Source organism: Astatotilapia calliptera, chromosome 11 (assembly GCF_964374335.1).
Source record: "Astatotilapia calliptera chromosome 11, fAstCal68.1, whole genome shotgun sequence".
Classification (NCBI taxonomy): domain Eukaryota; kingdom Metazoa; phylum Chordata; class Actinopteri; order Cichliformes; family Cichlidae; genus Astatotilapia; species Astatotilapia calliptera.
In genome coordinates, this window is record NC_137432.1 from 24,490,435 (window position 1) to 24,515,588 (window position 25,154).

The 25,154-nt window shown below is 42.2% G+C and overlaps 1 protein-coding gene across 1 annotated transcript in view; it reads left to right on the top strand.

Moving 5' to 3' along the window:
• The window catches only part of ephb6 (eph receptor B6), a 44,286-nt gene extending 20,215 nt beyond the window's left edge, over window positions 1-24,071 (top strand). Inside the window, exons 4-19 of the mRNA XM_026183944.2 lie at window positions 1,196-1,365; window positions 1,453-1,748; window positions 12,733-12,888; window positions 13,291-13,562; window positions 13,915-13,996; window positions 14,741-14,865; window positions 16,283-16,445; window positions 18,027-18,141; window positions 18,228-18,283; window positions 18,534-18,650; window positions 18,744-18,991; window positions 19,084-19,302; window positions 19,393-19,542; window positions 20,619-20,803; window positions 20,915-21,073; window positions 22,576-24,071. Coding sequence (XP_026039729.2) covers window positions 1,196-1,365; window positions 1,453-1,748; window positions 12,733-12,888; window positions 13,291-13,562; window positions 13,915-13,996; window positions 14,741-14,865; window positions 16,283-16,445; window positions 18,027-18,141; window positions 18,228-18,283; window positions 18,534-18,650; window positions 18,744-18,991; window positions 19,084-19,302; window positions 19,393-19,542; window positions 20,619-20,803; window positions 20,915-21,073; window positions 22,576-22,681 — 2,619 coding nt within the window. The 3' untranslated portion in view covers window positions 22,682-24,071. The remainder of the gene's footprint in view (window positions 1-1,195; window positions 1,366-1,452; window positions 1,749-12,732; window positions 12,889-13,290; window positions 13,563-13,914; window positions 13,997-14,740; window positions 14,866-16,282; window positions 16,446-18,026; window positions 18,142-18,227; window positions 18,284-18,533; window positions 18,651-18,743; window positions 18,992-19,083; window positions 19,303-19,392; window positions 19,543-20,618; window positions 20,804-20,914; window positions 21,074-22,575) is intronic.
• The last annotated feature ends 1,083 nt before the right edge of the window (window positions 24,072-25,154 follow it).

The following is a 25,154-nucleotide window of genomic DNA, read 5'->3' on the forward strand; positions in this document are numbered from 1 at the left end:
CACCACTTTATCTAGTTTTTACTCTAGCACTTAGCAGTTTTATACAAATGTAATAGTGGGTTTACAAAGCTTGTTGCAAGGCAGTCACGTCACAGTTTGCGTGCACTAATCCTAACATGCTGGGCTGCAGACTGCACTGAGATATCCTGTTGTTTGTTTTGGTTTGGTTTTGCTGCTCAGCATCCTCCAAGAACTACACAAACACATCAACTGGAAATATAAAAAGTTGAGTAACTAATCTCTAATTGAGTCTCATATGGCCACAGTTGATTTGAACAAGTGTTAAATCCTGACTTTTTGTCACCGCTTGCTGCAAGGCCACCTGCAGACGGAGTCATTAAACTCGAGCTGTGTTGGTGATTGATTGTTATTCCCCTAATGCTCCATCAAAACAATGAATCCTATCATGTCCCATGGTACTGAGCAATTGTATAATCACTGATTGGTGAAGAAAAAGTGACACCATCCTCAGACTACACTGGTGCGAAGCACAATCTAGTGTCACTGTGGTCTCCATAAATGTCACTTCAGCCCCACTAATTACATCCTTAACACATACAATGAACGTTTTCTACGGAGTGCGGAAAAATCTCTGAACCCCATGTGTTGTCAGTGAAGACTGACACTTCCCATATGATTTATTTATTTATTTAAGCACTTAGCGTTGTTGGTGTTGTTTAATTTAGTGCTTTTCCTCTGCTGCTTTTCGAGCTACTGAGTCTGTGAATTGCCTGAACTACATCAGGAGACATCAGTGGGAGGGATTCTCTGTTTGTATAGATGAATGCGTTTCTCCTTGGGGAAGTCAAATGCTTTTTAAAAATGCAAATCAAAGCCTGATGAGGAATCAGAGGAGGGCTTTAGAAGAGCAGGAAGCAGTGCAGAGATGAAAGTCTTTGCAGGGACTTCAGCACGAATCCCCACTGGGACCTGCACAGATCTTAAGTCAGTGATTACACTGCATACTAAACTACTTCATATTATGCATATGCCTGCGACTAAAAAAGCACGATCTGAGCTTATCTTTAATCTTACCATGTGTTTCCAGACCATATTTATATGTAAACCAGTGCCTCCATAATTTCCCCCTTGTTTACTTGATGTCAGCCACACTCTCTTTAAGCTATTTTGTTTCCTCCTGACCAATAATTATCCTTTTTTTCTTGGTCTCCTGTCTAATTTGTGTTTTCTCCAGCCATCGAGCGGGGAGAGGGAGACCAGGGAGGGCTGGGTAAAGATCGACACCATCGCAGCCGATAAGAGTTTTTCCAAGGTGGAGCCCAGCTCACCTCACCAGTATCAGCCCAACAGATACAGCCGTATCAACATTAAGACACGCAGCTTTGCTCCCCTCACACGCAAAGGGTAATCATTTCTGTACGACACTTTGTTTCTCACGATTTAAAAGCATCACTAAACCTTATGAATGCTCTCTGACCCCCTTCTTCTTAGATTTGTCTTGGCCGTCGTCGACAGCGGAGCTTGCGTTTCCCTCATGGGGGTGTCTATCTTCTACCGCCGCTGTCCAGCCACGAGCCTCTACCTAGCTTCGTATCCACCGACTCCCTCGGGTGCCGAGCCAACTGCTTTAGTGCCTGTGACTGGGACGTGTGTCCCTCACAGTAAGGCACAAGGAGACACGCCCCCTCGCATGCACTGCAATGCTGAAGGAGAGTGGATGGTGCCCGTCGGTGGATGCGTCTGTGATGAAGGTTATGAGCCGAACCTCAATGGATCTGCCTGTCTGGGTGAGTCCGGTGGACACTGTTCAGGTTGACGGACACTAAAGAAATCAATGCTTCTTTGATGCAAAGCTTAGACATATGCTTTTATAAATGTCACAGAGCTGTGAGAGACAGATTTTAAAAAAGGTCAAAATCGCAGATATTCTTTTATTTTTTCATATATTCTCTTAGTTGCTTGAATGGGACAAACATGATCTATTAAAGTAATCGTGTGGTGTTTCGGGTAATGCGCTTATTCAAAGCTGGCTGCCTGGCAGGACTCCAGGAGGTCACTGTGGCTGGTGAAGAAAAAATCTTGCTCGAAACATCTGATAAACCCACAAACTGCTGTTGCAATGCTTTGGTTCTAAACGTATAAAACTTAAGCTCCAGGCTTGATTTCCTGCCAGCTCTCTTTTCTTTTTCTTTCTTTTTTTGTGATATTTGTTGAGATAAGCATCTGGATCAATACTGAATGGAGCTGCTGTCACCCCGATACTCTGCTGTGCTTGATGTAGAGACCAGAAGGAGATGAGGGCAGACAGGTCAGGTCAGGATAAGATGAGACGAAGAAGGACGAGACAATCCAAGCAATGCATCTGGAGGGATTTAACAACTGCATCAGGACTTTTAAGGACAAATACAGAGAAACTGTTAAATCAGAGGTGCTATATTGACTGTTTACTCTTCCAGTGACTTTCAGTGGAGAGGCAGAGAGACAAAGGAGAGGCAGGCCGATAATACTGAGGTCAGCATTTGCAAAACTGGTCAAAAAGTGTTGCGCTTTTAAAAGTGGGTGTAAATAGTAGGGGCAAGAAGTGGGGAAAAATTTGATAGATGTCCAGACGGACACGAAGGGATGCAGGGAGAGAGCAAGAGGAGGGAGAGAGGGAGAGAGTCATAGAGAGAGAACTGTGACACATTTAGGTCATAGCGATGTAATGGCCACTCGTCTGTGAACAAGTGACAGAAACCGCAGGGGGAGAGAGAGAGTGGAGGGAAAATAGGGAGACGTGGAAGGAGAATGAAAGATAGGAGGATGCAAGTTAATGACTTTAAAGAACTGAGCAGGCAAAAAAGTACCGAGGGCGTGACGGCAGGGCTGTGCGACTGTCTTTGTGCGAATGTGTGAGTACACACAAGCGTATCTCGCCGGGACGCCGATGCTCACCCCGTCCACATACGTCTGAGGATTACAGTCAAAAAACTGTATTCTCACAGGAATTTCAACGGCTGTAATTCCTCAAGTCTAACTAATGGCAGCGCAATTAATCCTCCAGTCCTGCCAAGTCAGCTGTGAAATGTGTTCATGCTCTTTTTGCTTTACATCTGCACCCGACCTGCCACTTGCGTTTGTCTCTGTTTGATTGATAACTACTGACAAATCACTCCTCGAAGCTGCTCGGCTGCCGGAGCGAAGACTTTTCCAGTGACTGTCTCTGACTGATCAAACACGTTGCGGCTTTCTTTCTTTCCTTTCTTTTTTTAATGATTATGTTTTGTTGGTCACGTCACTGACTAATGATGTGGATTGGCATTGTTGTCCTCTCTGCCTCCCTGGGAACGTCGAGAAAAGAGGCAGATGGTTAACTGCCAATGCAGCCGTCAACGATTATTAACAGTAGCCGATCCTTGTTCTCTTTGGAAACTGGAGCATGAACTTCCTTAACTCTAACAACTTGTACATTTTGTTCTTGTTTAAATTAAACATCAAGGCTGTTTAATAGTAACGCAAAGTGAGCAAATTATCAGCTGTGCTGCACTGAATTATTGGTTTGAAGCTGTATGTTTTTTTTATGCTGCTGGCACTTTAAATACAGGGAAAAGCACTTTAAGAAGTTGACTGACACTAATTTCCACTGCCTTCAAGTGTCCAGTCTTAACTAATATGCCCATGCATTTCATTAAATGCATTTCATTTTAATTTTCACAAAAATTTGCATTACACTTGCTATTTAAACTCCTACAATGTAAATGAATGCTGTTGGAAATCCACCTGACAACCACACACTCAGGCTTGTCACCTCAAGCAAGACATCGTTTTTAGGGGCACGTAGGAGATTATCAGATCCCACCTCTCAGTCTCATGGGAAAATTACGATCGGTGTTAAATGATTGCCTTTAACTACATGCAGCACTAATAGCTTTTTATTTTTAGATCCAAGGCAAGATCATGCATTCCTTTATTTGCAAAACCAGATTAATATGGCAAGGACGTACGTTTCTTAAGTGTGGTCCATATGCATTTGCACTGCATGGCTTCATGGATGTTCATTTTTTGAAAGATTTGATAACACTATTAAATGGATTGCTAAAAAATTTGCACACACCTGACTAAATAGTGGGTATTTTTTTTCAAATGAGAGGACAAAAGAAAACGAAAGAATAGTTTTTAAAACTCCTTTAAAAGTTTTTTTTCGTATAGATATAGTTTTGTACAGTGCCACTAGTCACTCATATGAGGTGCAATCAAAAAGGTTAGAGGCTGGGCCTGTAGGCAGAAACTATAAAAAAAAATATGCCTCCTATCTGCTTCAAGGTTGTAATCTTGTGCAGCAAAATATGTTTTGATTGGAAGACCTGTTCTGGCCACTTACAGGTGTGCACACACTGGATCTTGACCACTGTGTCAAAAAAAGCACTTCAAGTCAAATTTCATTGTGGAAAAAGGGGAAGAGCTTGTAGGGAGCCACAGCCTTTGAATAGGGCAGATGATGAGTACTGGTCTTGGTTGATTTCAGTCCTGATGTGCTTTCTTTGCGCTGCAGACTGCAGCTTTTTCTAAAAGTCTCTGTTTATAACTGCATCTCTCATTCCTGGTGATGATCCTTTAAAAGAAGGTCAGGTCAGTTTGACTGTGAAGTTGATGGTGCAGCTTGAGATCTGTGGCAGAGTCACAGATGCATATGTTTAAGTGGTCAGAAGGAGACTTTGAAGGAGATGGCAACCATAACTTTTAGTCGCATATGGTTTTCTCTTTGTTATAGAGCCAGTTACATACATTTTTAATCACATCTCTTAGTGAGAAACTGACTGAAAAAGTAGGTTTATTTGTTATTAATAAGAGCTGCATCTTGTGATGTTCTCCCAAAGTCAGATCTATTGTGAAACCATTTGTCATTGCCATGGGTTTAAAATAAATCCCTGGTGAGAGACACTCACCACAGGCATCATAGTTCAGTCGGTTTACTGCGGGCATGATGCTTGATTATTCTGTTTTTTCAGGCTCACCAAAACAACACTCCGACATTTGGACCGAAGATAAATTGAGAATCCAACTGAAAAATCAGACACTTAAAAAAACACAGCCGGCCCTTTGGCAGACAAACATTAAAAGATCATCCCTTGATTATTTATGAGCTTGTTTATCACAAGTAAGTCTACAAGAACACCCAAGTTCTATATGATCACTAAAATATTCAGAAGTCAGTTCGGGATAAAAACTCTTCTGGAGTCTTTTATAAAACGATAAGAACAGAGGCAGACGTCACGCAGCAGCTGCCTGCTGTTATTTTATTTTTCTGCCAGGCAGCATCAGGACGTTTTTCTCCTTTGACATTTGCATCCCACAAGGGAGACAGAGACGTAGAGAGGACAGGCAGAAACATGACCGAGCATAAGCCACAGTTACACCTGTTCAGCCAAACATGAAACAGTTCTGTAGTTTGAGGCAGCTTGAGTTGGTCCCTGCTGGATGTGCATCATCCTCAGATACACACCTTCTGCTTGAGTCCCCTTAAGCGACTGTTGATGGTTTAGGACAAAGATTATTGTGGCGGATGCTCAGATGGAGCTTTGAGCTTACTTGAAGCCATGTTGATATTTTATGTGGCGTGAGACTACGTCCTGAAATATTCAACATGTCAGTTTGTCCTGATTTTTTGCCCAGAGCCCTTACTCTCAGCACAGACACATCCACCAACTACCCCGAGGCAGGTTGTGGTGAGAAACAAGAACATTTGGCCAGGGGAGGACGTACGAGTGCAAGTGTGACATTATTTTGAGTCTGCTTTAGTCCCAAACAGACACTCTTCACCAAATAACAAAGTAGATAATCGTCTCATAGAATATACCGACTACATTTTCCCAGTTGCAGTTGTGTCCCCTTCTTCATCAAGCCGTCAGTAAGCCTACTCATCAGCAGCGCTGGAATTCAATTGATTTTCCAGTCTATTAGTAAAGGTCAAGTACTGAGAGAAACACAGTTGAGTGAAATGATCAATGACGTACTGTATCGACTGGGCTGTAGGGTGTTGACATGCAGCGGTGATAAATCAGCTTGAATACATACACATCATATCAAATCAATCGCTACATGACTCAAAACTCTTTATGATGGTGTTCATTATATTTCACAGGGCAGTTCGGTGGAGAAATTACAATCATTTTTTTAAACATTCATGTGAAATGGGGATGCCGGGCTCTCAAAAACTGTCACGTGAATCCGCACATCCTCCAGCTTTATGAAACGTTATCACAGCAAATTTCAGAGTTCAGTTCATTGCCACTTCTCCTTTTTCAGTAAAAAAGCCACTGTACACTTTCTGCTTGGCACCAAACAGGCATGTAGACACACTTAGGGGCAGTCTGGCAAACCTATTGGAGCATTTAGCAGCTAAAAAGCCTGGAAAAGGCCTCCTGGGAAATGGTTAAAAAAAACAGCAAAAACAGAGCAGAAGAGACAGAAACATGACTGCAAATTGCTAAATGTGGATAGTAATAACTAAAAAAAATGTTTTGAAAGAAATAAAATGATCCCTGTTAAGTCAGAAACGGTGCTGAGCTGTCATGATTATTAGGCTGAGAGCTCAAATCTTACAGGGGCAGATGCAGGCCCAGGGAAGAGGAAACAAGACGTCAGCACGCTGAAAATTTAATGTGTGAAGGTCTTAGGTAAATATCACAGCTCCAGCAGCTCCAGCAGCTCCAACAGCTCCACCTACAATTAGGGTCATTTGCATTATGTAACATCCATTTTTAGTGCACACTGTTGTCTTTTGAATCAGTTTACATCAGCTCGACAAAGAGTGTGCAGGTCAAAAGGTTGCCTCGTTAAACTGCACGATGTTCACCGTGGGAGCGACGGTGAATCCTGAATCCTTCCAAGATTTCTGTGAACATGCAGGATTTGCCTAATGCAGTAATTTGTCAAGATATGTAAGAGGGAGTCTTCAAATCATTTTCTTTGTCGCTGCATCAGCGGTGAAAATCCAACAAAGGATTATTTTGCTTTCACGTGTGGTAGAGTGCTGCTGGAGCTTACGAGGAAGAGAGACAATATTAGAGCACACGATTCAGTGTGTGTCTTGTTTTCAGGATCCACTAAATTACCGAATGTAGTCTGTTGTGTGGTCGCATCTGTGACTGTTGTGTGTTTGTGTGCGTGCGTTTGTTGTGCGTCTGAGCGAGAGAGAGAGAGAGAAACAGAGAGAGATTATGCTGGGAGCCAAAAGAGGGAATGAGTGCATGAAAGAGGGAGAGGAAGAGGAAAAAAAGACAGAAATTGGGTCAGTGATCTACATACCAACGTACAATGTTAACATCAAATTACTCAGCTCGTGGCTTTCTTATTTCTGCTTGTGTTTATCTCTTTATCTCTTTAGAAAATAAATGCAGTTTTCAGTCATCCTTCTTGCCTAATCTCGTTCTCTTTCCATGCAGCCTTTGTCAAATTAATCCCTATCCCCATACGCCCGCCCATCCGTCTATCAGTAAATACATACACGCTTGCATGTAAACATCAATGCACTGTGGCAATAGCACACGAATAACACACCCGGTCGTGTTTGTTGTGAGTTAGTTTCATAAATGATGCCACAAACTGACCTTATGACCTTAATCTCATCCCTGACTGCTTTCAGAGCGGTTTGCTGTTTTAAAATGACCCGCAAATTAAGAAAAACATGACATATAAAAGTTGGCTCCTGTTTATATGCAGTACCTTCACACACTGCCCTCTTCCCATCACTCCTTTTCATTTCATTGCCCTTCATTTAGTAATCCACTGGATTATGATAAAAACATGGCAGGGATTTTTGAAGCAAGACTTAAAGGTATTATATATTTAAAAATAAGACCTCAGTTTTTTCTTTGTGTAAAGTTAGGGTGAAGCTGTAAGCACATCGGTATTCACATTTTCAGCTCGTCTATTGTTTGTTTGCGAACGGTCCCTTTTCAAAATGCTAATTGCTTATTTCCATCTATCAAAAGCACAAAGTTTTAACTGTACTTAAGCAGAAAATCCTTACCTTTGGTTCGAAAAGATGAAAAACAAATAAATTATCAAAGTGTGTGTAGTCGGAGATTAACTTTCTGACGCTTAATCGTGTCATCTTTTCAGTTTTCAGTCACCTCAACAAACGAGCGATATTTATATCTGTCATTGCCAGAGACGCTCGTTTGTTTTGTTGGCAGGGCTCGCTGGGACTTTGCTGTGTGCACTTTTGCACACTTGTAATGTAAAGGCATCTGTGACTGAGCTTATAATGGTGGTACGCTTTCTGTTTTATTGCTGGGTGGGTGACTGAGAGAGGGATGCAGATCAAGGAAGAGGGCAGAGGGCTCTGCACGTTCATTGGCTGCTCAAATCGGGCGGATGCGGGAGAGGAGGGGGAGGGGAAGGAGGAGGAGGAGGGGGTTGAGGGAGCTCATAACGCTGGTGATGAGAGGCTTTGTAGCAAAGTCATGTTTCATGTCAGTGCTGTAGGAGAACACGTCTGCTAATGTGCATCTGGGACATAAAAGATGGAGGAAGTTATATTCCTCTCTATTCCTCTGTTGTCGCCCTCCTGCTGCTTTCCACTTTCAATTTCCTCATTGTCACCCATCATCTCAGGCTTATATACATAATTCTGCTGTTCATCCTACAGCTGTCTCAGTCCATCCGTCTCCATGTTCACTTCTTCCCCAGTTTGGTTTCTCTCTTTGTTGTCTTCGCATTATTTTAGTCCCCCTTCCTTTTTCTCACTTCACACCTGTTTGAAAGCAAGGTGCGCTCTCAGAGACAAGTGAGAACACAGGAAGCCTTTTATCTGTTTATTCTCCACTTTTTTTTCCCACTTTGTGCCTTCTTATCTTCCCCTCCCACACTGCTGCACCAGCGCCAAGCATGCATAAATGCATCCATGCGCTCTTTTAGCACGTCAAGTTTAAGACATGCTACGCATTCTTGACAAGGTTATATAAGCGAGGTCAGGGGTTTGCTCCCACTGATGCCCTCGCTCTCATTCTCCAACTCCGAGGGTACTGTAAGGCTCCAAAAACATATGAAACTGCTGGGTCATGTTTTTTTGTTTTTAGTGTGCCATTTGCACTCAACAATACAAGAGGTTGTCTGTCTGAGGATACGCACATACTCTACATTTAGCTTTCAGACAAAGGGAGCACATTTTGAACGATGCAACCTTTAGCCGACACTCCTTTAATGGCACTCACATGCCCACACACACTCGCAGTGTAAAAATGGCAGCAGACCAACCTGGAGGCTGTGGACTCAAAATCCTCATAAGTACGAGCACTCGAGGCTCAGGCTGGCAGCAGCATGAAGTCATGTGTCAGTCACCTTGACCTCAGCGGTCAGTTGACATTAACAACTGGCAGATTTCACAGATTTTTCTGTCATATAACACAGCCTGCAGGTTCAAATGGTATTTGTTTGTGTGCGTGCGTGCGTGTTAGTGTGCGTATGAGAGAGAAAGAGCGAGAGAAATAATCAATTTATGCTTGAATGTGACTTGATTTGACAGTTCCAATGGATTATGAATTCCAGCACATGATTCCTGAATACATATGAGGACAGTAGGCCTTTTTATTAAAAAAGGCCAATAAAATGTTTTAATAGGGAAATATTTGCCTAGGAATGAAGTGGTCCTGTTACGGTAATGTGCTAAAGTCTTGAGAAAACCCTTGTTTCTTTATTTTTTGCTTGGAGAATGAGGAATGCGTGCAGCGAATTATTGAAATGTGTCCAAACATACACGGAAATTTGTTATATAAGGGAACAAGAGAGCTTGTACAGTTCTAACAAGTAAGCATTGAAAGTTAATAATTGGTATGACCACACAGCCTAAACTCTCTTAGGAAAGTTTTCAGGAATCGTTCTCCGGGCTTCATGAAGGACATTCAAAGCTCTTCTTTGGATGTTGGCTGCCTTTTTGTTCTGGTCTCTGTCAAGATGATCTCACAGTGCTTCAATAATGTTAAGGTCAATGTAGAGGCCAATCCACGACTAATAGCATTACATTGTGTATTTTTCTATCCAGGTATGCTTTTACTGCACAGTGCTAGTTTGTTTGGGATCATTGTCATTGCCAATGAAACACTTACTAGGTCATTTTGCATGGTGTATCATATTTTTCTGTGTTCATAATTCTGTCAATTTTGACCATGACAGAGCCTCCACCTCGTTTTAGAGATGGCTGCAGACACTCGTTGTTGTACCTGTCTCTATTCTATGTTGATAATTTGAACCAAAAATCACAAATTTTGATTCATCACTCCATAAGACCTGTTAGCACTGATCTTAATTTCAGTTCTTGTGCAATTAGGCCTTAACACCCACCCCTTTACTGAGACCATTTTTGTTCTATTCTTCAATTTGTTTCTATCACAGGGGTCAGATTCATCTCTCAGATCCTGTGTCAGCTCTTCATTATGTATTTATTGAGGACTTTCAGCTACTGTTTATCTGCTGTAGATAGTTTTTTAGACCTGTCACTTCTCACTTTGTCATTTATTTTTCCAGTTTACTCAAAAGTTTTGAGGACACATCGCACACATTGCAGCTCTACTTTATTTAATCCAACAAATTGTGCTTTCTTTGCCATTTTTAAAGATTCGTCTAAAGAAACAGGAAAAGAATTATGCTTTTGTGACAGGCCAGGATGAGCAAATTGCCTAACGATACAATTTAAAATAGATTCCTTGTGAAATTATCTCTTATGTGTAGACACAACACTGGTCAATCCCTTGACTTTGGTGCCTTTTTGTACTTGATTCATAGGTCGGTGTTAAGTGGCTTAATAAGCAAAAAAATATTCCTCTAAAAATGGCTTGGTATGTACAAGGACTGGAGTGAAAAAAAACAACCAGCGTGCAAAGAAAAACCTTGAAAGAGAACTAATGCTCAAGATAACTTTACAGAAATTACAGGAAAATCTGGCTCGTTTTTAAGAAAATATAAAGAAATTAGGAGTGGCTCATTATATAAGGCACCGTACTGTAGAAGGATTGTTTAGTACTTAATAAATATCTTTACACAGTTCTGCCGCAACTTTAGAATCACAATCCTAATATTGTGTTGGCCTCCCTCGTGCTGCTGAAATAGCTCTGATCCATCGAGGCGTGGGCTTCACGAGACTTCTGAAGGTGTCGTGTGGTATCAGGCACCAGACGTTAGCATCAGATCCTTGAAGTTCGGTAGGGTGAAAGTGAATCTGTCACACTGATACAGGCTACACAGCACCTTGAACTCCTTTACATATTCCTCAAATACTGGGTGCATTACTCTGCTGAAAGAGACCACCGTCGTCAGACAAAAACTGCTGCCATGAAGGGATTACAGAGGTTATTGTTAGGTAGGTCAAGAACGATCTTCCACGCTTGAGTTGCGATATTAACTCAGACAAGTTAGACAAGTTAAAAAACTTTAAAGGAGTGTTTTAACACTTAGGGAAAATATTTTCTACTCTTACTTGCTAGAAGGGCTGACACCACTCTCTCTGCTGCTCTTTGTACGATAAATACAAATCATATAAGCAGTCGGTTAGGCCAGGTTAGCATAAATACTGCAAAAGGAGAATAAAAACATCCAATTCTGTCCAAAGTGAGACAAATCTGCCCTACAGCAGCCTTACAGCTCACAAATCAACACACTCAAACTCCTAATTATGGTGTGTATAAATATTTATCATTAATTGCTTTTACCACATGAGACTGTGGCTAAACCGTCTCCTCCTGTTTACAGTCTTTATGCTGAAGTAAACTAACGCTTCTGTAAGTAATATCATCGTATTGCTTATTGTCCAGGAGGAGAGTGGTGCAGATGAGGTAAATAAGTCAACCTCCACCTTCAAAACGCTCACTATGACCTTTCGTGTGTGTCTTTGTGTGTGTGTATGTGACTGTCGGTTTGCTGGCCACTTCCTCTATAAACAAAAGTTAATGATAGTTCCGGGTTAAGCCAACAACAAACAAGAGACCGCTGCCTTTCAGATGAACTTTTGAACCAATGGGAACCACAAGCCAAGCTGAAATTGATGCTTAACCCCAAACCAGTTACTGCAGTTTGATTTTGTTCTGGACAAAATGAGGGGAGCAATAAAAAGGGATTAAGTATGAGGGTTTTTTTGTATGTTTTTTTGATATTCGTGACTTCTGAGCTGCACATAATACAGATCGCAAAGACCTTACATAAAACAAAATCTGAATTGTCTGAATAATGCCAGATGTTCAATTTAAACTACGTCGCACATGATGTACACGTGCACTTTCAGTGAACCTGTGAGTATCAGCTGCACCTTGCAATCAGAGTTGACAAAGCAATCTTAACTGAAGGTCCGCTTGCTGAGGTCTTCCCAAGTTTTCGCTTTGAATGTCATGCAGATTACTTTCCATTATCTACTTCAACAGTGCACTGACAACTGAGCTTTGAGAAAGACGGTGTGATATCACTGAAAGGTCCAGAAGAAGCTAGTCTGAGCGCAAAAGATATTTGGTCAGCTGAACTTTTATTAATGTATTTCAGCGACAAATCCAAGTGCTGGCTATTCTTAACTGGCTTGAATGTTATCAGTGTGTTATTTTCTGACCATATAAAAAAAAATAGTGGTATGTGCATCTGAGCCCAAATTTAAGCTTGTTTCTTTAACAGCAGCTGCAGCATTTCATAGTTTAAACCTGCAAACTCATAGCAGTGAACACCGCTAATGGAGCAGTGATCACTTTATTTATATAACCGCAAGCTGTTAATAAAACACAACCTCTCTTCTGTCTTCATGTCTCCTTACAGCCTGTCCTGTGGGCTACTTTAAGTCTATTTCAGGCTCTATTCCCTGCACTGTGTGCCCATCCAACAGCCGAACCAGCCATGAGGGATCGAGTGTGTGTGAATGTCGCAGCGGCTTTTACCGGGCCGCCAGCGATGCCAACTCTTCTGCCTGCACAAGTGAGCTTTGTCTGTTTGTTTGTTTACGCCTGGCTCCTCTGCGAGGCGTTCAAGGGGCCTCATTGGAGTCATTTGTCATTTGCTCAGACTGTGAGAACCGAGATACACAGTCAATGGAACAAAATCCTTTTGCTTTTAAAGACTATTTTAATCTTTAAATTGCACCAACAGAAAAACCTGTTAAGAATGAAACTTTCCTACGCTCGTTCATACGAAATTGCCTCACCATCAAACTATTTTATAAAGTTCTTTCCATTACTTTTCATTGCATAAATGTCTTTGCCAGCCTGCAGGTTCTTTCATATCTTAAACATTTTACCAGATGCTTCCATCTTAGAGTCCACCGCTTGCATTATGTATGTCAAACTCCTCCCATTCTCCCCATCTCTGCTTTCTCCGCAGCTCCTCCGTCTGCTCCTGTCTCTCTGACCTGGGAGTATGAGAGCGGCGATGGTGGGGTTTCCTTGAGGTGGCGCCCTCCGGTGGACATGGGAGGCCGAAGTGAGGTGTGGTACGGGGTGGTGTGTCGCATCTGTCCGTCACCGACCTTCACCAACTCGGCTTTGTGCTCTTGGTGTGGGGAGGGCGTCACCTTCAGCCCCTCCCAGACCAACCTGAAACAAACCAAGGTCACCCTCAACAACCTGCTGACCAGGGTCACGTATCTCATACAGGTGCTGTGGAAAAACGGAAGATTCTTCCTTGTCTTATCTCACTCAAAGTTTGAAGCACTTCCTGGACCCACAGATGAGATGAATCCACTGTGCTCTATTATTTTATTATAAGTGCCGCATCAGTAAATACACACCAACATTTAATATTTAGTTCGGCATACCTTGACTAAAGCATCGCTTATTCCTTATTCATAATGGACAGATATTTCCCCATTTCCTGGCGTTTGTTGACCTGTCATAGTGGACGCTGCACGTGTCTGTCTTTGTTTCTCAAACGTTGAAGCGTGTCATAAATATAAATGGGGAGAAAAAGGCTTTGAAATTCACATCTGTGTGTTCTTGGTATTGACAGGTGCAAGCCATGAATGAAGTGTCAGCTTTGAGTCCTTTCCCTGTTCGATACTCAAGCATCAATTTCACTACGAGCCAGTCAGGTGAGAACAGGACGGAGACGATGAAAAAGATGAGATGAAAGAGGAAGAGACGCTCTGATGATGACGTTTGCGTAGATTGTGTGTGTGTGTGTGTGTGTGTGTGTGTGTGTGTGTGTGTGTGTGTGTGTGTGTGTGTGTGTGTGTGTGTGTGTGTGTGTGTGTGTGTGTGTGTGTGTGTCAGTTTTCTCTCCCCCTCCTCCTCCCCTCTCTTTCGGTCTCTTTGCTCCATGTTTTCTGCTCCTGCTCTCTGAACGGGAGGTTGCTCGAGGTTACAAAATCCTGTCAGATCCCATTATGGTCACTGTGGAGGAAGAAAGGGACAAATGAGAGATGGGAAGACAAAGAGACGGAGAGAAAGAAAGATGAAAGCAGATGAGTGGGCAAAGGAGAGGAGAATGGGGCATTGTGCACACCAAGTACACCATTATACAATTTTCCATGAAACCGATCAAGACTGGCTCGGAGGTTCAATGAGCTCACATTATCTAAAATCTTCCTGTGAGTGCTCTCAGAGCTTATTGATCAAATGAATGGAATGCCAGAAAGTTCCCTTTAACTGCTCCCAGCTCACTGAGTGAAACTAGATCCTGACTGGTGCACCATAAAAACTCCTACTTCACTTTTACGCTCAACTGAATTCTGTCTACATGTTTTGTAACACTGCCCTCATGTGGGCACTGTCACTTGTGAACTAACAGCTCTCCTGTTTTAACGTGCTCAAGTATCGTCTCTTGTCACCCACAGTTCCCAGTACCGTTCCTATGATGCACCAGCTGAGCCGGGCCCCGGACTCCATCACTCTGTCGTGGCCTCAGCCAGACAGGCCTAATGGAGACATCCTGGAGTATCAGCTCAGATACTATGACAAGGTATGTTCAGTGAAGTCACACATACCGGCAGAAGGTTTCAGCATTCGTTTTTCAGTTTGATAGCAGCTGGTTGTGAGGGGACGTCACAACCTCTCTTACAAAACCAAGTTATTTGGTTACGAAATGGTTGTGATGAGACAGATGCAGTATCAACTCTATGGACTGGTTTTGCCATAAACATGTTTTTAACACAAATATCTAATCAGCCAATTACGTGAAGCTCAGCACGTTTAGGTATGTAGACGTGGTCAAGATAACCAGCTGAAATTCAAACTGAGCATCAGGATGAGGAAGAAAGGTGAATTCAGTGACTTTGAACGTGGCAGGGTTTTTAGAAATTAAAGAGAGTGGTTCAAAAAAGGGCAGCACGGTGGCACGGTGGTTGGCACCGTTGCCGCACAGCAAGAAGGTCCTGAGTTCAATTCCACCATCAGGCCGGGGTCTTTCTGTGTGGAGTTTGCATGTTCTCCTCATGTTTGCGTGGGTTCCCTCCGGGTACTCCGGCTTCCTCCCACCGTCCAAAGACATGCAACTTGTGGGGATAGGTTAATTGGATAATCCAAATTGTCACTAGGTGTGAATGTGCGAATGAATGTGAGTGCGAATGGTTGTCTGTCCCTGTGTGTTGGCCCTGCGACAGACTGGTGACCTGTCCAGGGTGTACCCTGCCTCTCGCCCTATGACAGCTGGGATAGGCTCCAGCGCCCCCCTCGACCCTGAAAAGGATAAGCGGAAGCGAATGGATGGATGGATGGTTCAAAAAAGAGAAAAGATCAGGTTTTCTGGGTGAAAATGTCTTGCTGATCCCAGAAGTCAAAGGAGAATAGTCAAACTCCTTGATGCTGATTAGAAAGTAACATCATCCCAAATAACCACCTGTTGCAGCCTTGGTATGCAGAGAGCATCTCTGAATACACATCAAATCTGTAGCAGAAGACCATCTTGTACTGGATGGTGAGCTTTTATGGGCCTCTTGACTTTCACCGTGACTACAAGCATCTCTCTACCTACCCGACGTGTGGTGTATTCTTTATTAGTGAGCTGGCCTGTTTTCACAGCAGTGAGCATGATCTTGCTGTTTTGACTGCAGCCTGTCTTACTCTTCCAGTATTACCAGAATTATTTAGATTTCTTTGTTTAACTGACAAAATTATAATGTACAAAAATGTGCTAGAAACTACAAGAAGAACATTAACTCGTGTTCACAATGGCCAGCCTGCGCAGGCAACAAGATGTTTTATAATGGAACCATTTTTTCCACCATAACACAGTATGGCATTCAAACAACAAAACAACGGTGGTTTAAGTGTTCGCTGGGTAAATACACACAAAGGCATCCTTTACTGAACATACTGGCCGTGATTGTACACAAAACAAACTGAGCCCAAACAACAGACCCTTCCTCTCTGTTCGTCAGGGTTCAGACGTGGACAGCGCATTGACTGTGTACAGTGAGACTAACACAGTGACCGTCAAGTCTCTGATTCCCGGCTCCATCTACGCCTTCCAGATCAGAGCTCGAAATGAGCGAGGCTACGGGCCCTACAGCAACACCATCTACTTCACGACGCTGCCTCTAGGTAATGCACACAGTCATTAATTTTTTTATAGTTTAAGAAAAAAGTATATATTCTGTTATTGTAGGGTCTGTCCCTTACAATAGAAAGCATGTTGAGGCAACTGTTGTTGTGATTTGATGCTATATAAATACAACTGAATTGAACTGATTTGAAATGATTATAGAAAACTGTCAAAAGATCATATTGGCATAAGCATTAAAATAAATGCACATGCTGTTGTTTGAGTGTGGGTGTGCACAACTGTACTTAGTACAAAAACAAGCATTTACAAAGGAAAAACAGACAAAAGCTGGGGCAGCTTTCAATTACTGTAACTGCAGTTACATTCATCTCAGTGAAGTTGCATTACTATATGTAATACAAAGCTTAGCGGTTAATATAAGGCCTTACCATTCACATAAAAAATAGTAAGAGTAAGACCAGAGGAAGATGTCAGGATAGCATGATAAATTCAGGATAGCAGTTAGAGAAACTAGGGAACAAAGAATAAACTGTGAATCATTTTCAGTGCACTTTATTTTGCTCAATGTAAACTTCATCATGTAGAAATGAGAAGACTGTGTTGCAAACCAGAAGCACAAAACCAGCTATCAGCGACTAGATGTGATATAATTAGAAAAAGTGGACACACCAGGGTAGCAAAATTAAAGGTGATAATAATCAAAGACAGCGAGACAGGAGGGGAAAGAATCGAAGCGCAGGAGAGAAATGACTGCCAAAATAAAAGAGTAAGTTAGAAACCGGAGCTAAAGAGTGAGCAGACACAGGACGTTGAGACAGGAACTATTGAAGGAACACTTCTAAACTCTAAAACTGACTAAATTAAAACAAGAACTAAAGGCTCCAAAAATCCTCAAAAATAAAAAAGACATAACAAAACTCTGAACACCTGAAAAAGAAAGAATTCAACCTCAAAAACCCACAATTAGAACCGGGATGGTGCCACTAGAAGGGCCAAAGTTACACTATATGGATACATGTCCTGGGCCACCTACAGATTTCACCTGCAGCAGCTGCTTGGCCATGGAAACCCACACCGTGAACCAGTTTCTGTGTTGGTGTTAACGTCAGAGGTTTGAAACTCAGCAGTTATTGAATCAGCAGAAAGGTGCGTCTCAGTGACCTTGTGCTATAACTTAACATGGTCTGCCACTTCCTGCCCGAGCTGCTGTGGTTCCTGAGCGTATTCACTTCGCAATAATACAACTTACCGTTGATTGTGGAATAGCTAGGAGGAATAAGTTCCCACACTCGACCTCAGTGGGGCATTTAGAATGACCTATGCTTTTACAGATGTTTCTAAAAACAGGCTGCATGGCTGCACCTGTGGGAATAGGATTGAAAACACCTGAATTCAAAAATTAAGAGGTTAAACACCTCGGTATGAACACAGCAAACATCTCTCTGTAGTTATTTTGTCATTTTTAATACTAAGAAAACATCTCTGCCTCAGTATTAACATCAATATCAAACTTTCAAATAGAACATATATCGCTGTAACTAAAGATAAAGTGGTCTGTATATCCAATAAAAGCACATCTGAACTTGATAGCTGAAGGTGTTTCATTTTCTCTCCCGCAGAGGAGCATTCACAGCAAATCCAGACCCGGCTTCCTCTGCTGGTGGGCTCAGTCATGGGTGGGGCCGCGTTTCTCCTTGTCGTGGCAGCCATTGTGGTTGTGGTGGTATTTCGCAGGTTGGTTGTGGTATAAATGCCATAACAGATGAATGCATGTATGTTTTAATCTGGTATTTCAGTTTTTGACTGCTTTTACATGGCAGTAAGAGGAGGGAGAGTCCATACAGTGACCGACTCCAGAGGTACATCAGTAACAGAGGTGAGTGAAATATAATAAAATGAATTATTTATTTTGGGATTCATTGTTTTTTTACAGGAAAAAAATAAAGATGCTCTATATGTTTATTATTAAATGAATAATACAAAGAAATGCTATCTGTGTGTAAAGTAAAGCTCATCAGCTTTGCATTATAAAAGATCATTTTTACCTTGTTTTTGGGATTACATGTCTAAAGTAAAGGACTAAAAGTTCTGAATCAGTTTTTCAAAAGTAGATTTCTTGTTCCCAGGTGGAGTTAAGTATTACGTTGACCCATCCACTTATGAGGACCCTAGCGAGGCCGTCAAAGAATTTGCCCGTGAGATCGACCCAACTCACCTCAAGATCGAGGAGGTGATTGGTGCAGGTACGTTTCATGGTCTCCTTTCTTTTAAATCTTGCTGTTGTTACATGCTGGCAGCAGCACAGTGTAATCTCCTCCGTGTTTATTCCATTACAGCCCAATTTGGCGAGGTTTCTCGTGGTCGTTACCATCCGCTGGGTCGCAGGGAAGTGCTGGTAGCAGTGAAGACTCTGCGCTGGGGGGCATCAGACAGAGAGAAGGGGATGTTCCTCAGTGAAGCAGGAGTCCTGGGACAGTTTGACCACCCCAATGTCCTGAAACTAGAGGGTGTTATCACCCGTACCCCTCCAGAGAGGATCATCACTGAGTTCATGGAGAACGGGCCCCTGGATGCCTTCCTCAGGGTGAGGAAAACAACGCACTGTCAGGAATTCCTGCACATGTTACACCACACTGGAGACTTTTTTTTCTCCATCATGTCTCTTAATTTCTTCAGGAGAACGAAGGTCAGTTCAGTGTCCTCCAGCTTGTCGGGATGCTCAGGGGAGTTGGAGCAGGGATGCGTTACCTCTCTGAGAGAAACTTTGTTCACCGAGACCTGGCGGCCAGGAACGTGTTGGTCAACTCCAACCTGGTCTGTAAAGTATCTGATTTTGGCCTCTCCAGGCTTATGAGGGGCTTGGACCACAACATACCAACTTACACTGCCTCACTGGTAGGTTAGAAGGGAAGGAGCGCCTTTTAGCTTGGTTTCCATCATCACTGAGTGACTGTATATGTTTTTTGCTCTGTTTTCATCTATCAGGGCAGTAAGATTCCTGTGAGATGGACGGCACCTGAAGCATTTCAGCATCGCAAGTTCAGCTCAGCTAGTGATGTCTGGAGCTTTGGAATACTGATGTGGGAAGTTATGTCCTACGGAGAGCGTCCGTACTGGGACATGAGCAATCAAGAGGTGAGTATGAAGAAAAATGTTTCCTGAATTGTTAAAGAAGCAAATGTGCAAAACCCTTGGTATAGTGCACTTATCTTTATTATGGTGTAACAATATACAGTTAACTTGAATTACTGCTTTGCTGTTGTGTTCTTCCATTAACTTGTCAGGTGGCAATTTACATCTGAGTTTTTTAAAAGTCTTATAATACATAATTTAATAAAGTGTTCAAGAAATTACATATCAACAAAAGCAATTCAGTATTGGACTAAAGGGTGCCCTCTGCTCATGTTTTAAATATTAGACAGAAAAGTGTATTTAACATTATGATGTCAAAGTGAAGCTGACTTTTGACCTTTGGGATTTTCTTTTCATATTTTGCATATAAGTTCTTCAGATACATCCAAAAACGTGACATCAAAGTGATCTTGAACTTCATCTTCGAGTACAAACGGATATTTGCACCATAAATATTCCTTCCAGCTGTTCCTGAGCTATAGCATTCATATCATTCATAAGAATGAGGTGCTCATGAAGTCAATAAATGGGATCACAGTGATCTAATCAAGTCCTTCTTTAGCCCAAATTAAAGTTTCGCCAAGCTCATGGATTAGGCATTATTATCTGCCTTTCTCAGCCAATGTGAAGTTTTTAACAAAAAATCTCCTAAATTTTGCATTCAGTGCATCATGTAGCAATAAAGTACCAATAAAATCAAATCACTACCGACGCTGACAGATGCAGAAAATACTGTATCTGCAAAATAAAGATAAATTTGTGCTGTGTAAATCATATTTTAAATGCTTAAGCTGTTAAAACAGCCTTCATTATGTACAATATTTCAGTAATCTAGAGGAATAAACGTATTATTACACAAATGTGGCCCTCCAGTACTTAAATGTACTTTCCTCCCCCTCCTCCTGTTACACAACAGGCATATTTAAACGGTGACAAAATGCCAAACTGATGAAATTTGCATAATTTTCTCTTAGTCATTCTTGAAAGCTCTGAGAGATCTGTGACCTTTCATGGAGGCTAATTGCACAAGACTCCATCTGCCCTACTTCTGTCTGATGCCTTCCTCTTTGTGTCTGCAGGTGATGAAGGCAGTAGCAGATCAGTACCGTCTCCCGGCCCCCCACAACTGCCCCCCTGCCCTCCACTCTCTAATGCTTCAGTGCTGGCAGGCCGAGCGGGCAGACCGACCAGGTTTCGACTCAGTCCTGTCTTCTCTGGATCGACTCATCAGGCACCCTGCGTCCCTCAAAGCTGAGCCAACTCGGTGAGACGCCAGCTCCTGGCAAACGCACCTGCAAAGCATATCCGAGGCAGCAGGTGATGCACAATCTGCTGCAGTTATGGATTCTCGTGCTCTCATTTTTGACATTTACAGAAGCTGCTCCCAGCCGCTGCTCAGCCCCACTCCCACAGACTTATCGTCAGTGGTGACAGTCAGTGATTGGCTGAAAGCGCTGAGGATGGAGAGGTATCAGGATGAGTTTGATCGAGCGCACCTGGACACATTAGACAGCGTCAGCAAGCTTACGATGGAGTGAGTATGCATGGATAGTTACAAACGTAAAAATACAGAAAAATATATCAAACATTTTTAAAGCTGGCTTCTTGACTTAAGATTTAATTAGATCAGTCATTAATTTAATTTTAGCTATGTCATGAGTATTATCAAGCACACCAGCCACCTGGTATCCACTGAATCCTCAAGTCGAGTTGTCGCATAGTGGTAAAGAGCCCAGTGGGCCGACGCACTTTTAGACTGTGCCAGAAGCACTGGCAGCCTTTTTGTTCATTTTCATTACTGTATTTCCCTATCAAATCTCTTTATGCAACTGGACCCTCCCCAATCTTTGCTGTGCTCTTACACACCTTATTGAACAGAGTTTAGTGTGAAAGAAGAGCTGAAAAGGTGGCGCTGAAAGCTAAGAGAGACAAAGAAAGAGAAGCTAGAAATAGATACAGGAAATGTCAAATTGAGCAACATGTTAGCTGTCAGGGCAATTGCTGCTGCGCCGTCAACAGTAGTAATGTACCAGCAACAAGCAGTAATGAGCCTTCATAGACACAGGAGGCAGCTGTAGCACTAGCTGTGGAGAAGCTGTGCAGGCGGAGGGACACCAGTCCCAAAAACAGAGTGAGAGACAGACAGAGGGAAATGAAATTAGAATAATAAGAAAATAGAAGAAGGGAGAGAGAGAGAGAGACGCGATAGACCGACTGCAACAAAAGTGACAAGGCCGATTTTTTTTTTGTGCATTTCAGTGCACAAAAACATTTCAGAGCAGCCCTGCATACTGGTGCTTGGTCAGGACCTGTAGGTGTCTCATTGCAACTCACTGAGCACTCCATTAGTGTTATGAAACAGACACCATAAGATAAAGGTGCTCTGATGGTGCAACTGATGAGGGACAAATAGCCGAGAGGATTTTGCAGTTTTTGTAGGTATCTGATAACCAAAACAAGTCACCATAAGATAAGGAAAGGAGAAACTTCTGCAACCTGCAGATTTAATTCTTTAAACAATCTTAGAATAGAATAGGGACAGAATGGTGGGCCAGTAGTTAGCACGAGGGTCCAAGAAGGTCCAAGAGGAACGAATGCATGAAGAACCCATGCTTGAGCTCCGATTTCAACCATCATCATAAAACTTTGTAGATTACACCTGTGTGCTTCGCACAGGTTTTTTGTTGATCTCAAAAGTTTTTCTTCCATCCATCCATCCATCCATCCATCCATCTTCATCCGCTTTATCCGAGGCCGGGTCGCAGGGGCAGCAGCCTAAGCAAAAAGGATGGATGGATGGATGGATGGATGGATGGACTTTGGCAACAGTAGGATGGGAAAACTGATGCTGAATCATCCTGGTAAGGAAATTCCAGAAAGTTGTATTTTCAGTGGGAGAAAATGCAACGTCCAGGTGAACTGACTCAACTTTCTGGGATAATCCAAACTGTTAGAAAATTACCTTGGTAATTTTATGTTGCTCTTACACATTGATTTTGTCAAGATTTGAATATTGTTGTCTGAACTCTCTTTCAGAGACGTCCAGGATCTCGGCGTGAACCTGCTGGGACACCAGAGGAAGATCGTCAGTGCAGCCCAGCAGCTCAGGGCTCACCTGACACAGGGGCAGGTGGAGGTCTGAAACCTACCAGCAATACACCCTGTGCTGTGGATTTATGGGCTTCACATTCCTTTGCTTGTTGCGTCCAGTTTCGGCAACATTTTATTTGGATGGTGCACATTTTAACCGTAACAAAAAAGAGAGCGAGATAATCAGCTAACAGTGCCACTCTGTCTATTCTGATATACCTGACACTGCAACCAGAAGCAGTGAGAAAAGACTTTCTCAGCCAGTCATTCAAGACGACTAACAGAAGAGAGATACACTACAGGAGCTGCGGCCCAACTCAAAGTGAGGCTAGAAAGTTGCTGACAAGGAGGACTTTAAAGATTCCTCTATGTTTTTCCACTAGATTTCACTTTATTGTTGTCTGCCTTCTCCTCTCCTCCCCCCTCTGCAGTCCAATCTCTCCCTTCCTCCTCCTCTACTCACCTTGCCTGAAATGCTTCTGTTTCCTCTGTGCTCAATAAAACCACAAAAGTATTTTTTGTTAAAGTATCTAGGGAGATCTCTCCTCACAAAGAATTGCGTGAAGACAATCAAAGCCTTTTTCTATTTTTTTTTTTGAGTTATTTGTAAAGTTGTATCACTTCCTCTCCACTTTAAATGCCAAATGCTAAACAAACAGTGTTACCTAGCAGCTAATGAATCACCTAATGAGGTGTTACCGTTAGCTGTCAGAAAAATGTATAGGTTGTTCAGTGTTACAGCAAATACTATGAACCACCAGTCCAAAGTCGGTACTGCAGATCCTTAAAGTTATATAGCAATCACTGCCATAATATTGGGAAAATCAAACCTAAGCACGAAAAGGCTTTTAATAAATGTAAGCCATGTTTTGTTTTGTTTTTTTTAATCCGCCTTTAGAAGACATATCCAAGGTCTGAGAGCTGCCCTGTTTGTGCAACTCACTGTAGAGCCTCTCAGTGACAGCAGAGCTCACTTACTCTAAAACACTTAACAAACTTCACCTCAGCTGCAAACACGAGCTTCTGCCTGCGCTGGACACAGAAGCTAACAGCACCCACCTTTACAGTATGTCTGCATTTCACACTTCACCTCTTTTGTTTGATTGCTAGAGTAACGACACTGAGTCATTGGAGCATTGTGAATGTGTGAAATGAGCAAGATGGACAAAATCTGATCTGATTTACACTTGAAGGAAGGAAGCAAAATGCTTTGTAGGTAGCTGCCCGTATGTCTGTGTGCTGTATATGAAACTCTGTTATTGCGTACATGCTGTACATGATGTGTGTGAGTGAGTGTGTCTGTGTGTGCATGTGTGTGTGCGCGCGCGTGTGAGACAAGTGTGTCAGGCTACACACATTTATAGGTGTTTACTTGTATGAATGTTCACCACTGTTCCGTAATTGTGCAAATTTGTAAAATAAATATGATTTTATTTAAAGAAGGAGTCTCCTGCATTTTCTTTCTCATCCGTTCTGCTCTTATATAAAAATAATAATTATCTGGAAACAGTTGTGATATTAAATATGACTTGCAAAAAGAAAATAATGAATATAGTCATTTTCAGGAGGCAAATGAATGCTTCAGTTCAGAAGACGCAAGCATGACACCACCCACACATGCAAACACCACAAAGCATATGTTTTGAATCCTGAGACTAAACCATTGTTAATATACACTTTGGCAAGTCGTAAGTTTACATATGCTCATCATGGGCATTAATGTGTGTGAATGTGTGTGTGAATGGGTGGATGACAGGTTGTGTAAAGCGCTTTGGGGTCCTTAGGGACTAGAAAAGCGCTATACAAATACAGGCCATTTACCATTTAATGTCATGTAATTTAGTCATCGTGATCTTTAATAAACCCTGGGTCAAAAGGATACATATAGGTTCAAATATATACATACATTTACTTAAATCTAATACTCATTGGAAGATCCGAGGAACTCTGTGAAGATCTAAGGAGAGCTGTGAAAGTTTAGAGTTATTTCTAAACAACCGCAGATTACAAGATCATCAAAAACAACCTATACGTTAGTACAAATTATTCAGCTGTGTCAACAATTTGCCAAGGTCTGGAAGGAGACATAAAGTGTCACCCTCAGATGAAAGGAAATTAGTTGGTATGCTCAGGATTAACCCACGAGCCACCGAGCCTCAAGCATGCCATGAACCAGGGATAGCTGGAACACCGGTGTCACAGTGGACAGCGATGCCGTGAACTCAGAGGGTGCCGACTAAGAAAGAAACCTGTTTCTAAAATCAGCACCTTAAAAATTGACTGAAACTTGCAGCTGGACAAAGGTTTTATGGTCAGACAAGACAAAGATTGAGCTGGCCGCAATGACAAGAGCCATGTTTGGAGAAGAAACAGTGAAGCATCGTGCTCTGGGACTGTTTTGCTTAACAATAGTAATTCTTGTTTAATTTTGACTGATGTGAATTTGACATGATGGCAGTAATAAAGAATGAGCAACACAAATTGCCCATATAACCAAGAAGAAAGAATATATGATAGATTTTTCT